At 54.5% G+C, this 12,204-nt stretch overlaps 2 protein-coding genes across 31 annotated transcripts in view; both read left to right on the plus strand.

Annotated features, from left to right (window-relative positions):
* CACNA1G (calcium voltage-gated channel subunit alpha1 G) overlaps window positions 1–4,026 on the plus strand; it is a 61,402-nt gene extending 57,376 nt beyond the window's left edge. For 25 of the 27 annotated variants that reach the window (XR_015147715.1, XR_015147714.1, XR_015147717.1 and 22 more), the window contains 3 exons: window positions 1,123–1,300; window positions 1,629–1,798; window positions 2,961–4,026. Coding sequence is in view for 22 of the 27 variants with exons in the window: in XM_086358160.1 (XP_086214286.1) it covers window positions 1,123–1,300; window positions 1,629–1,798; window positions 2,961–3,701 (1,089 nt within the window). In the remaining 5 variants the exon portion in view is untranslated. Of the gene's footprint in view, window positions 1–487; window positions 845–1,122; window positions 1,301–1,628; window positions 1,799–2,960 lie in introns of those variants that run through there. The other 2 variants (XR_015147716.1, XM_086358154.1) reach the window with 2 other exon arrangements.
* Window positions 4,027–10,926: 6,900 nt separating this feature from the next.
* ABCC3 (ATP binding cassette subfamily C member 3) overlaps window positions 10,927–12,204 on the plus strand; it is a 48,436-nt gene continuing 47,158 nt past the window's right edge. For 2 of the 4 annotated variants that reach the window (XM_086358207.1, XM_086358209.1), the window contains exon 1: window positions 10,927–11,247. In XM_086358207.1, the coding sequence (XP_086214333.1) occupies window positions 11,203–11,247 (45 nt within the window). In that variant the 5' untranslated portion in view covers window positions 10,927–11,202. The remainder of the gene's footprint in view (window positions 11,248–12,204) is intronic. The other 2 variants (XR_015147725.1, XM_086358210.1) reach the window with 1 other exon arrangement.

Raw genomic sequence — 12,204 nt, forward strand, 5'->3', positions numbered from 1 at the left:
AGAGGAAGCAGAGGATCCAGACTGTTTTCTGACAGTCATTCTCAGGCCTGCTGGGACTACTTACCTGGCTGAGTCTGCAAGGGGACAGGAATCTACGGCCTCTCTGAGAACTAGGAATGGACATGAGAAATAGGAATGAGAACTAGAGATGGAGAAATCTCCTGGGAACAAATCTTGTTTCCCTCCATTTGGGGTCAAAAGCTGATGACTGCCTTTCTTTGAAATACAATTTTAAAAAATCCACTCTCATTTCTAGTCTGTCCACTAAGGGAGGGCCTGAGACCATGGTATCCAGGCCTTGCTCACCACCCACCACCTGCCAGAGTCATTGTTTAATTAAAGAGAGGTGGGGCGGTGGGTAAACCAGCTGTGAACCATCCCCTTAGTGTTCAACCGTCACTCAGCTCACATTAACCCAGCCCTTGTCTAGTGCTGGGTGCTGCAGCTGCATTAAGAACTGGATGATGAAACAGCCTCTGTTCTGCAGGGAGTCTCTGGCTGCCTCCTCTTCTACTCATTGGGAAGGTCCTCCCCGACTCATCAGTCCCCCCACAGCCCCAGCGCAGTAATTGAGATAGGGAGTATGTGCGTGTTAAGTCGCTTCAGTCGTGTCCGACTCTTTGTGACCCTATGGACTGTAGCCTGCCAGGCTCCTCTGTCCACAGGATTCTCCAGGCAATCTCCAGGTGGGATGCTGAGGGCGGCTGGTGCTATTAGCTTTTAACTCTCCACTGTGCAGCTTCAGAGCCTCTCAGTGAGGCCTTGAGTATGAGCTCTTGGGCTGCCTGCAGGGCTGGGGGCTGGGGGCTGCTCTCCCTCCTCCTCACCTCTCCGTCATCCCCGGTGGGAAGCTCCAAGATGTAGTATGAATAGTTTTCTGGGGGCAGGGCATCCTCCTACCCACTTCCTCTCTGTATTTGGAAGGCTCATCCATGTGTCTGGTCCTTCTCCCCAACCACATTCATCCCATCACCACCTTGTCCAGGGAGGGGATGGGGGCCAGGGTCTGAATGAGGTGGTGGGCTTCTGAGTCCCATCACCTAGCTCTGCCTCAGTTACCCAATCTGATGCCCCTCTTCCTCCTATTTCCTCCCCCCATGCCCCTCACTGTTCCTTTTGCAGATGGAGTCCCACCCTGAGGAGGTGCCCGTCATGCTAGGACCAGATCTGCTGACTGTGCGCAAGTCTGGGGTCAGCCGAACGCACTCTCTGCCCAATGACAGCTACATGTGCCGGGATGGGAGCACTGCCGAGGGGTCCCTGGGACACAGGGGCTGGGGGCTCCCCAGAGCTCAGTCAGGTACCAAAGCTGGGGGCAGGCCCACTTGGCTCACACTGGGAGATCCGTCCTTGCCTAAGCTCAGTCCTGCTGTCTGGAAGTAGGGGTACTGAGGCAGCCAAAGAGGCCTCTCCTACCTCTGAGGATCCCCCAGGCTGAAGGGGTCAGCTTCCCCTGCCTGGGGGAGCCCCCAGCCTGAGGGGAGCGGCTTTCAATCCAGGGTGGGGATGGGGTGGTTAAAGCAGAGGCCCCAGTTGGGGGAGAGTGGATAGTTGATGGGAGGGACTCAGGTGGGGGCCAGCACATTGACTGTCCAGGTCTTCTCTCTCCCTGCCACCTCCCCTCACAGGCTCCATCTTGTCCGTCCACTCCCAGCCAGCAGACACCAGCTACATCCCGCAGCTTCCCAAAGATGCGCCCCATCTGCTCCAGCCCCATGGTGCTCCCACCTGGGGCACCATCCCCAAATTGCCCCCACCAGGCCGCTCCCCTTTGGCTCAGAGGCCACTCAGGCGCCAGGTGAGCTGGTATAGTGGATGGGCACGGGCCGGGGCTGGCCTCTCTGCTGGGAATCCTAGGCTGCTGGTGATGATGAGGCTTGCCACTTCCATTCTCCCAGCGAACGTTTATTGTGTGCCAACAGTGTGCCAGACTGAGTTCTAGATGGTGGGGACACAATTCTAGGCAAAGCAAAGTGGTCTGTGTCCCCTTGGGGGCACAGAAGAAGCCAGAGAGCAGAGGGGGTCACGGTTGTCCAGGGACACATGTCAGGTTGGAAATAGACCCTGGGTCTCTGGATTCCCTTTCCATGGGCAGAGCTGCCCCACAAGTCTCTGTACTTGTAGACCTAGCTAAGGGGCACAAGGCATGTTCTGGTTGTCTCCACTTTTGGTGACTCCCAGGGCTCAGCTTCCAGATCTCACACTCAAGGAGCACAGAACAAAGGCTCGGGTAGCCAGGTGAGGCCTGTCTGCCCCTCTGTGACAAGGCCGCTGCTCATGCTGTGTGTGTCCCAGGTATGAGGATAGCTACCTGAGCATCTGCTTTAATCCATCACCTTTGGGAGCAGCCACAGTCCTCAGCTGCTTCTCAAATATTCACTGAGCAGCCTCCATGTCTGGGCACTGGGGACCGGGACAAATGAGACAGCGCCTGCCCTCTGGAGCCCACGGTATAATAGCAGAGACAAGTACCCCATCAGGTCACTGCAGCAACAGGGTGCTCACGTGTGTGGTACAGCAGAGAGCAAAGAGGAAGGAGTCAGTTTTACTTTGGGGTAAAGATGGTCGGGTATTACATCACAGAGTACTTGAGCCCATAAAGTCAAAGGATGCTTGCCATTTGGGAAGGGTATGTAAGGCCAAAGAAATAGCCTGTGCAGAGGCTAGGAGGCGTGAAGGAGATGGCTGGGGAGCAGGGCTGGCCCAATGCTTTCTGGGATCACGTGGGTTGGGAGCTGCATGGAGCAATTCCTGCAGACCTGGGGTGGGGACACAGTGGACAACAGACAGCAAATAGTGCATGACCCCCATCTCCCAGTAAGAGCAGACACTGAGAATGCCCGCTTAGGGTGGTCCTGCAGCTCCATGGAGGGGAAGGAGGAGTGGTCTGACCTGCCAGGTGGGACAGTTCTTGGGGGAGAGGAAGCCTGCGGGCTGAGCCCTCCCCTTACCCCATACAGGCAGCAATACGGACGGATTCCCTGGACATTCAGGGCCTGGGCAGCAGGGAAGACCTGCTGTCAGAGGTGAGTGGGCCCTCCCCGCCGCTGGCCCGGGCCTCCTCCTTTTGGGGCCACTCCAGCACCCAGGCTCAGCAGCATTCCCACAGCCAGAGCAAGATCTTGAAGCACATGCCCCCGTCAGCCCCCTGCCCAGGCCCAGAACCCAAGTGGGCCAAGGGCCCACCAGAGACCAGAAGCAGCTTAGAGCTGGACACGGAGCTGAGCTGGATTTCAGGAGACCTCCTGCCCACGGACAGTCAGGAGGAAGCCCCGTCTGCACGGGACCTGAAGAAGTGCTACAGCGTGGAGGCGCAGAGCTGCCCGCGCCGGCCGGCATCCTGGCTGGATGAACAGAGGAGGCACTCCATCGCGGTCAGCTGCCTGGACAGTGGCTCCCAACCTGCCCTGGGCCCTGATCCCTCAAGCCTTGGAGGTCAGCCTCTAGGGGGAGGTGGGAGCCGGCCCAAGAAGAAACTCAGCCCACCCAGCATCTCCATAGACCCCCCAGAGAGCCAGAGCCAGGGCCCTCGGCCCCCACCCAGTCCTGGTGTCTGCCTCCGCCGGAGGGCTCCGTCCAGCGACTCCAAGGATCTCTTGGCCTCTGGCCCTCCTGACAGCATGGCTGCCTCACCCTCCCCAAAGAAAGACGTGCTGAGTCTCTCTGGTTTATCCTCTGACCCAGCAGACCTGGACCCCTGAGTCCTGCCCCACTGTCCCACTCACCTCTCTCCACTGGGTGCCAAATCCTAGCTCCTCCTCCTGGGCTGTATTCCTGAAAGGTTCCAAATGGGCACCGAGGAGGTGCTCCTCCTTGCCTCAGTGGCGCTGGGCACCGGCAAGCAGAATTTCCAGAGTTAACAGCAGCAGCCCCAGCTCTGGACAGCCCTGGCCACCTTGGCTCCAAGTGGAGAGAAAGGCCCAGCAGAGCTGAGGTTCCCGACACCAGGAGCTGTTGGGAGAAAGCAATACGTTTGTGCAGAATCTCTATGTATATTCTATTTTATTAAATTAATTGAATCTAGTATTTGCGGGATGTACGACATTTTGTGACTGAAGAGATTTGTTTCCTTCTGCTTTTATGTGTCTCAGAATATTTTTGAGGCGAAGGCGTCTGTCTCTTGGCTATTTTAACCTAAAATAACTAGTCTAGTTATGTTCCCTCTTCTTGCAAAGCACAAGCTGGGATCGAGAGTGCATTACAGCCTTGACGGGGGCCCATCTTCAGTGGAGAGCAAGAACCATTTTGGAAACTGTAATGTAACTTATTTTTTTCCTTTAATCTTGTCATCATTTTCTGTAGGGAAAAAAAAAAGAAAAAGATTTTACAAATGAAATGGAACCTTTTTATATATACATACATACATATCTATATCTATAATAAAGTAATTTTCCAAAATACAAAGTTAATCACGGTCCAGAATAAAAGCCAAAGAGACAGAGTTAGGTATTTCCAGATGGCAATGGACAAAGACTCCTGGAGATGGGGAGTGGGTGGTGGGGAGGGAAGGGGTCGCGCGCGCACAGTACCCAGAGAGAGGAGGGCGGGACACAGCCTGGCCGCCCAGGGGTGAGCGAAGAGAGAAGCCCCTCTGTTGGTGGCAGGCTGGACAAGCAGGGTATACTCCTGCTTCTATCAAAGCTTTATCGCTTCCTTTTAGCCAGGCAGCTCTGTGAATGTGAGTGATGCCAGATTAAATCTTATTTCTGCTGACAGCTATCAGCCCCACACTGAAAGCTGGAAATTGGCATAATGAAGCTGTTTTGGTTTAATGAGGCTGACTGAGGCTGGGGGAGGCGTCTCAGCTGCTGTAATGGGGATTTGAGGGGTGTTTGTTGAGGGGAGGCAAGTGCTTCTGCGTTTTCCTTCCTCAGGCTTCAGCCAGGGTAACCTGAGTGGTCTGGGTTTCAGCCTGTTGCCCTGGGGGGGTTGGGGGGGCACCAACAGGGCCCTGGCACGGCAGGCACTGCCCCATCAGGGCTGGCAACGGGATTAAGCTATATAAACAGTGAGCTACTCCCTTCTAAGATGAGGGGGCCAGGGCTGGGACCTCTCCGTGGAGTTGATAGGGAGATGGCCCCCTGGGGGGTGATAAATGAGCATCATCAAGGTGTTTACACTGGCTGCTGCTGCCTGCCCAGTGGGAACGTGCCTGGGGGAGGGGGGCTGTGGCGGGTGGGGGGAGTTGGGGTGAAGGCAGCCAGGCAGTCCGAGGGGAGGAGGTGGGGAGGAGGAGGCCCCAGCAGCATAGCCCAGAACCTCCTTTCTGGTACTACCATAGGCAATATTCTTTTGTCTGAAACAAAATAATGTCATCGTGCCAAGGGCACTAACCACAGGCTCACCCAGTCTGTCCCTGCCAGCCACCCCCGAGCATCTGCCCCAACCCCAAACCCTTGAATACGCCTATCCCCTTACCCCTAGCACCTTCAAACCCCAGGACTCTTGAAAGCTGAAAGGCAGCTCGGGCTTGGCAGCTCTCACCCACATCCCCCATTGGAACCTGGAATCCCGGTGACGTGGGGGAGGCTGCTGGATGGTTGGACCTGGAAGTTTTGTCCAACCCAGTATTTTCTAAGCTGGTGAAAGTTTTTCTAACTGCTCTTTTGGACAGAAATAATACCACTCCTTGACACAAACACCTGGTTTCATCCTCTTAGGGTGTGCAATAGCATGAAACTCTTTTTCCTCTGGGCTCTTTGGGTAGGGAGAGGGGGGTTGCATGTAGGAACTGCCTTTAAAAAAAAAAAAAAAAGCAAATCTACACAAAATTCCTAGAGTTTTGTCACCTAGGTCTGTAGATTAAGCTTTTATATTTTGGTAGCATTCTGTAGCTGTCTATTCCTTAATGAAGGTAGGAGATTTGGGGAGGATGTTCTGGGGTCTTTTTTTTCTTCTAATGCTTATTGGAATCTGGGTCAAGGTGAAGCCAGAGAATTGGGCTGCTTCTCCCTCCCCTCAATCCCAGATTTCCCAACCATCCCCTGCCCCCAGGACCCCTCAGAGTTAGAGTGAATATTTCAGGGGAGAGAATTGTGGCCTCTCTGCCAAAAATGTAAAATCTTTATCAATGATGAAAGCTGTTGTGTCTCATTAAAAGGGTTCTGAAGTAGAAATAATGACACTGCTGAATCTTATTAACAGTATGTTATTAACAATCTTAACAACAAGGAAGCTAATCTCATGATGCTTGTCTGGATGGTTATTTGATTCTGCTCTAGGATACATCGGGGGTGGGAAGTGGAGGAGTCTGAAGGAGGCTAGGGTGAGGGGCTGGTGGAGGCAGCAGGTCCTGGACTAGGGCCTCCAGGACAGGGTTGGAATGGCCAGGAGCTTCGGGGCTGTGAGGGCTTTGGGAGGTAAGAAATCTGCTTCTGGCACTTCTACTTTCAGCCTTCTCCTTGTGGGTTCAGAGGAAATTGTGTCAACAGCTACAGGCCCCCATCTCAGGCTTGGCTGCCTCTTTTTCCTCCACCTCAAGGTCCAGGAAAAGGTCTATCTAGGGGCGGGAGGACAAGGAAGAGCAAGCGGAGCGAGCACTAAAAACGAATCCGAGACTCATCTGCAGCCTCTCACCTACTTCTCACAACACCCTAGCAAGCAAAGTACTACTGCTATCCTTTTCCCACGAGGCAATGGGTTGAGAAAGGTTTCAGTGACTTGCCCAAGATTACGAAGCCAGGGGATGGCAGAGCTGAGGTCTTAATCTTGATCTAGCCAACCTCTAGACCACTGACTTCACACTACCCCAGCCTCTGTCCCATTGCGGAAGGTATGGGACATGGTGTGAGGCGTCCTAATCAAAAAATGACTTGCCAGGGAGGACTTTCCCAAAGCAGTCACATTTGTGTTCATGAAAATGTACTCCTGCACTCCCAGTTTGGTGTCCTCAGAGGCTTAGAGAAGCCCATAGCCCTCCACCTTGTGTGGAGAGAGGCTTAACCACAAGGGAACTTATCCCTCAGCTCCAGGTGCCTGGCCAAGAGCTGGCCAAGGCTGACTCTGCAATTTCCCAGTTTCCCAAGTGCTGCCTTTTCCTAGTGTAATGTTCCTCTTGAAGCTCAAGGCACCTGCTCCCCTCCACCTCCTCCCACCCTCTCCTTTGTCTCTTCCTGCCCTCTCCCCTGCCCCACCCAGACCTCTCCCACTTTCCAAACACTGTCACCTCGACGTCACCCTTAATCCCCACCCATCAGAGCCCAGTGTCCATGACCTCCTCTCACCTTTCCGGGGAGGGGGGGAGGTGGGTGAAGGGCTGTGCAGCAGTGCAGTGAGCACGTTCGCCTTGTGGCACCTTGGTGCCCCTTCTGTAGAGGCACCTAGCCAGGAAGAGGACACCAACACTGATGGTCACCTTCTACAAACAGGGGCTGTGTACATCCCCCATGGGAGGAAACAGGCTTGCAGGGCCAATGAAGGACTCATCTGTGCCTGGAGAATCGCAGCCATTGGAGTGCTGAGCCAACGGTGCCCTGTGATCCCAGCCCACAGCCAGTGGACCCAGGATTAATCCAAGATAGTGGTTTCCAGGAGGAGAATTAATTCTCAAAGGCGAGTTTAGGTGTCAACGGGTGTCCTGCTCTGAGGACACAGCAAGGAAGATCAAGGAAGTGGTGGCTCCAGTGAAAACCCAGGAGGGGATTCTGCTAAGAAATGTTGGAATTCTGTGTGTCTTAGCCCTGGTCCAGGTGTGGAAGCTGCTGACTGTGGCTCACCGAGCTAATTAATTCTTCTTGCTTTGAAAACTCCTGAAGCGGGCACAGCAGCCAGGGCTCACACACCTGCCAAATCAGATCAAAGTGCAGACTGGGAGCAGGAGGCCTCCTTGCAGACTCCACAAGTAGGGCCAATGTAGGCCCCACCAGGCTGGGGTCTGGAGGAATGAGGCCCCACCCACCACACAGAGAAAGAGAGCTAAAGTTTGAGAGCTGGATGTTGGTTTGGGGTTTGGGGGTGCTCCAAGCCTTCAAGAAGTCATGGGGGGTAAAAGAAAATAAGCAGTGAGTGGAGGGGAGAACTGGCAGCCTTTCTGTTCTAATACTTTCCCCCTGTCCTATCAGTTCCGACCGACTCTCCCTGTTTGCAGGATTTCCTGTCTCTGGGTCTCCCTGACACCCACTTTCTCTGCTTTCTTTTCTCTGCTGTCACTGCTGCTCAAAGCTGTACCTTGCAATTATCTTATCTTTCCATCTTTCTGCCAGGAAATTCCCGATGCTGAGTTCCCCTGGGATGCTCGCTGGCAAGGGAGACGCAGCACACTCTCTGTGCATCCTGCGTGGAGCTGCAGTCACCTGGGGAGAGGGGATGGGGCTGGAGCCATTAAAGCTGGGGGAGGTTCGGTCCCTCTCTGTGCTGCCACCCACCCACAGGTCTTTACTGCTGCTCTCAGAAGCCTCAAGCTGGACACATCTTGGGTCTGAAAACTCCAAAGAAGAGTAGACAGTGCTCACTGCTGGGACTGTACCTAATGCTACAGCGGCCTTGCTACTTATGACCTCTTCCAAGGAGACAGGATTACTGTTTAGTCAGTTGACAAGCATTTCCTAAAGACCAACTTTGCCAGGCACTATCCTGGGTGCTGAGGATATAGTGATAAGATTATCCTTGGGAAGTCCTTGGCAATCCAATGGTTAGGACTCCACACTTCCACTGTAGGGGGCATGGTGTTTGATCCCTGGCTGGGGAACTAAGACCCTGCATGCCATGTGGCCAAAAACAAACAAAAAACAAACAATATTATCTTTAAGATGTTCACAGTCTTTTGGGGGAGATAAGCAAGACAATCAGTGATGGAGTACAGGGAGGGAGGGCTGTGCAGAGAAAGGATCCCTCCTCAGGATTGGGGTGGGGGAGGTTCAAGGAAGGCCTGAGGGAGAAGGGCTTGAGTAAAATCTTCAGGGATGAGTAGAGTTTGTCAGGTGCAGAAAGGGAAGTGAGGCATAGGAAGGAGAGTACGCTAAGCAGTCTTGAGGGGGACACAACAGCGAAGGACACAGGAAATTTATCCTGCCCAGAGGATGCATGGAAATAGCCCCGCAGTCAGAAGACATGGAGCTCATCCTGACTCTGCAGGACAAAAGGAGGGCCTCACTTTTCTTGCTTTGGTGAGAATGACCAGCAGCTTAATGTCTAGGAATATTGTAGCTGTTATTCAATGGTTTTGTGAAAGGAGCCACATTCCATGAGAGGCCAGGAAGGGCAAACTCCCAATGAATGTCTCAAGAGAGAGGGGAGGAAGCAAGGATTGCTAGGTGTCCCACTATGATCTCAATCTTGGAGGCTCCCACCCAGTGCCACAGGCTAGGGAAAGGCTCTCCAGTAGCAAAATGGGAAGGCTGGGGCCGAAAGGGATGGTGCTGCAGCCACAATGCTGAAGGCAGAACCCAAGCGTCCCAGTCCTAAACTAGAGGAAGGGTTGGCGGAGGATTCCCAGCTGCTCCACATAGAAGCCTAGATCAGCAGGATGGAAAGAGACCCTAGGTGGCATCTTGTCCAAGTTGCTCAAAAAACTGAGTCCCAGGGATATCAAGGGGCTTGTCACACAGTATATTAAAGATTCTGCCCAAGGCGCGGCAGGGGGTGGAGGTGATTCCGTCGATTTCTGCCCTCGGGGACCTCTCAGACTGGCAAAGAAGACTGATTCTTCACAACTAAATATAACCCGAGACAGACTGACAGGAGTGTGAAAACTCTGCAGAGACCAGCTCAGAGATGGAGGGGGCTGGGAGACTGGGTGAGTTGGGGGCGGGGGGCAGACAAAGGGCTAAGAGGACTTGCCCAGTGGAAGGGGAGAGGCCCCAGTCTCCTGCCTGGGGAAGGGGGAGTCTTGTCCACCCTGCTCCCACCTCCACCCCTCTCATGCTGGCTCAGATCTCTGTTCTGATAGCCCATGGGTGAAAAGACTTCCTTCTCTGACTTCCTGCCTGCCTGCCCAGAGGGATAGGAGGTGGCTGTGGCTTCTGTGCTATCTCGCTGGCACTCACCTACACCTGCTGGTGAGCAGCCAAGCAAGAAAACATTTTCTTTCAAGAACAAGTTCAGGGAAGGGATCACCTGGGCAGATCCTACAGACAGGAACAAGATTGGGAGGCAAGAGCAGGGAAGAAGTGCTAGGGGAACGGGAGATTCTTTCTCAGTCCCAAGAGGGGTGATGAACTGGCTTCTGGGGTCACATTAGGGGAGAGAGGATGACTGGGGGAGTGAGAAATAGAGGGAAGGAGGGGTCCAGAATGGCCAAGCTGTGGAAAGCAGGAGAAGGCGGCCATTGACCGCCCCCCTCCAACAACACATTTTACAGATGGGGAATGTGGTGACTCGGTTTTAGGAGGGATGTGCTAATGTGGGGCCCTTCCTGGAGCCTCACCTGCCCATCTCCCACCCTTACCAGGCTGAAGTGGAGCCTACTAATGTGCCAGGAGATATGCTTGACGCTTTACATACCTTTCACATTTAATCCTCAGAGTAATCCTGTGACATAAGTACCTGGATTATCCTTGTTTTACAGAAATAAAAGTGGAGGCTGAAGCAGCTGGTGCAAAATTAGGGAGGGACAGAATCTCAGGTGGGCAGCTGTTCAAGATAACCATGGGAAGCCACCATCTGGACGATCCTGGGACCCTCGCCCATTCTCTCTCCTTGGGTGTACACATATGCACGCGCGCGCACACACACACACACACACACACACGCACACACGTGCACACTGTGTTGGTCTCTGCCAGTTCCCAGATAACTCACAAGCTCTTCCCATTTCACAGATGAGGAGACTGACATTCAGAGATGAACGTGACAGGGGTTTATTCCCGGAGAGAGTCTTGTTAAATCCCTTTCCACGTTCCTTGACTCCTGGGGGCCCCTCCCCCAGCAGAGTCCGGGAGCGGGTTGGGTGTGTCCTTCTTGGAAACAGCCCCAGCTCCCGCCCTAGCAGCTTCATCTCTCTGGGACTTCTCCCGACGCGGCACAGGGGCCACCTGAGGGAGTTGTCACTGTGTCAGTGGCCTCCGCTCCTGTCCCCAAAACCTTCCTGGAGCCGCAGTTTCGGGGAGGCGCTGTCGCAATTCGACCCAAAGGGCCTGGGGGAAGGGCTCGCGGGGGCGGGCCCGGGCGGAACGCCGGGGCGGAGGCGGCTGCAGGCGGTCGCTAGGTCTGTCTGGGGCCGGTAGGCGATAGTGCTCGCCCTCCTCGCAGCCGCGCCCGGACCTCATGGACGCTCTGTGCGGTTCCGGGGAGCTCGGCTCCAAGTTCTGGGTAAGGAGGTGTCCCCGGACTGAGGGCGCGAACTGGCTAGCCCTTACACAGCCCCAGGGAGACGGCGATGTGGTGCGGGGAGGAGGCCTGGGTGGCACCGCCCAAAGCCTGGTCCCTAGTGGCCTCCTGCCCTCCCCAGCCGCATGGCAGAGTCTGGGAAAGCCAAGTACTAGGCTCCTCCAGGGCTCGGTGGGTGGCATCCTGAATTCAGAAGGTGTCCCCGCTTGCCCCCTCACCCTAGTCCCTCTCTGAGGCTGACTGCAGGAGGCAGAAGAGGCATGTGCCCATCCCCAGATGCTGATAACCCTTCAGTACCTGCCCCATGGACTAGGACTTGGATGCCCACCCCGCACCTTGTTGACCAGGTGCTTTGGGAGGCTGGCTGCACTGGGCTTTCCTCTCCTTCAAGGGATCCTGCTTCTTGGAAAGAGTTCCTTCTTTCCTCTGGGCAAGAGCCGCCAGAGAGCAGGCGATCCTCACTGCCCCAGCCACAGGAGTGAGAGGCAGACCTCACTCTGGAGGCAGGGCCCTACAGGTACAGGGTATCAGGATTTCCTGATCCACCCTCTCATTTTACAGATGGGGAAAGGGAGGCCTAGAGACTTGTTCAAAATCAGTCAGTTAGAGCAGCGTAGAGCTGGGATAGAAAAGTAGACCTTCCGCTTCACACACCAAATCTCTTTCTAAGACATTAGGCTGCTTTTCAGGCTGCTGACTGCAGACTCCCCGCTAGTTCAGGCGCAGTCCGTGTAGACAATCCAAGAGCTTTCTTACAGTTTTCAAAACCTGCTCCCCGCAGCTCCCTTGGTCACCATTGCCACTCTGGGAGGCCAAGTGGTGATGCGTCTCCGTTTTACAGATGAACTCAGATTCGAGGTGGTTATCTGGGCCTGCCCAGCGTAGGCTGCTCTCAGATCAGGGCCTCAGGATCCCAATCTCTAAATCTTTCTCCCATTT

The sequence above is a fragment of the Bos grunniens genome, chromosome 19 (assembly GCF_055505025.1).
Source record: "Bos grunniens cultivar Pamir isolate PY7600 chromosome 19, Bosgru_T2T1.0, whole genome shotgun sequence".
NCBI classification, from domain to species: Eukaryota; Metazoa; Chordata; class Mammalia; order Artiodactyla; family Bovidae; genus Bos; species Bos grunniens.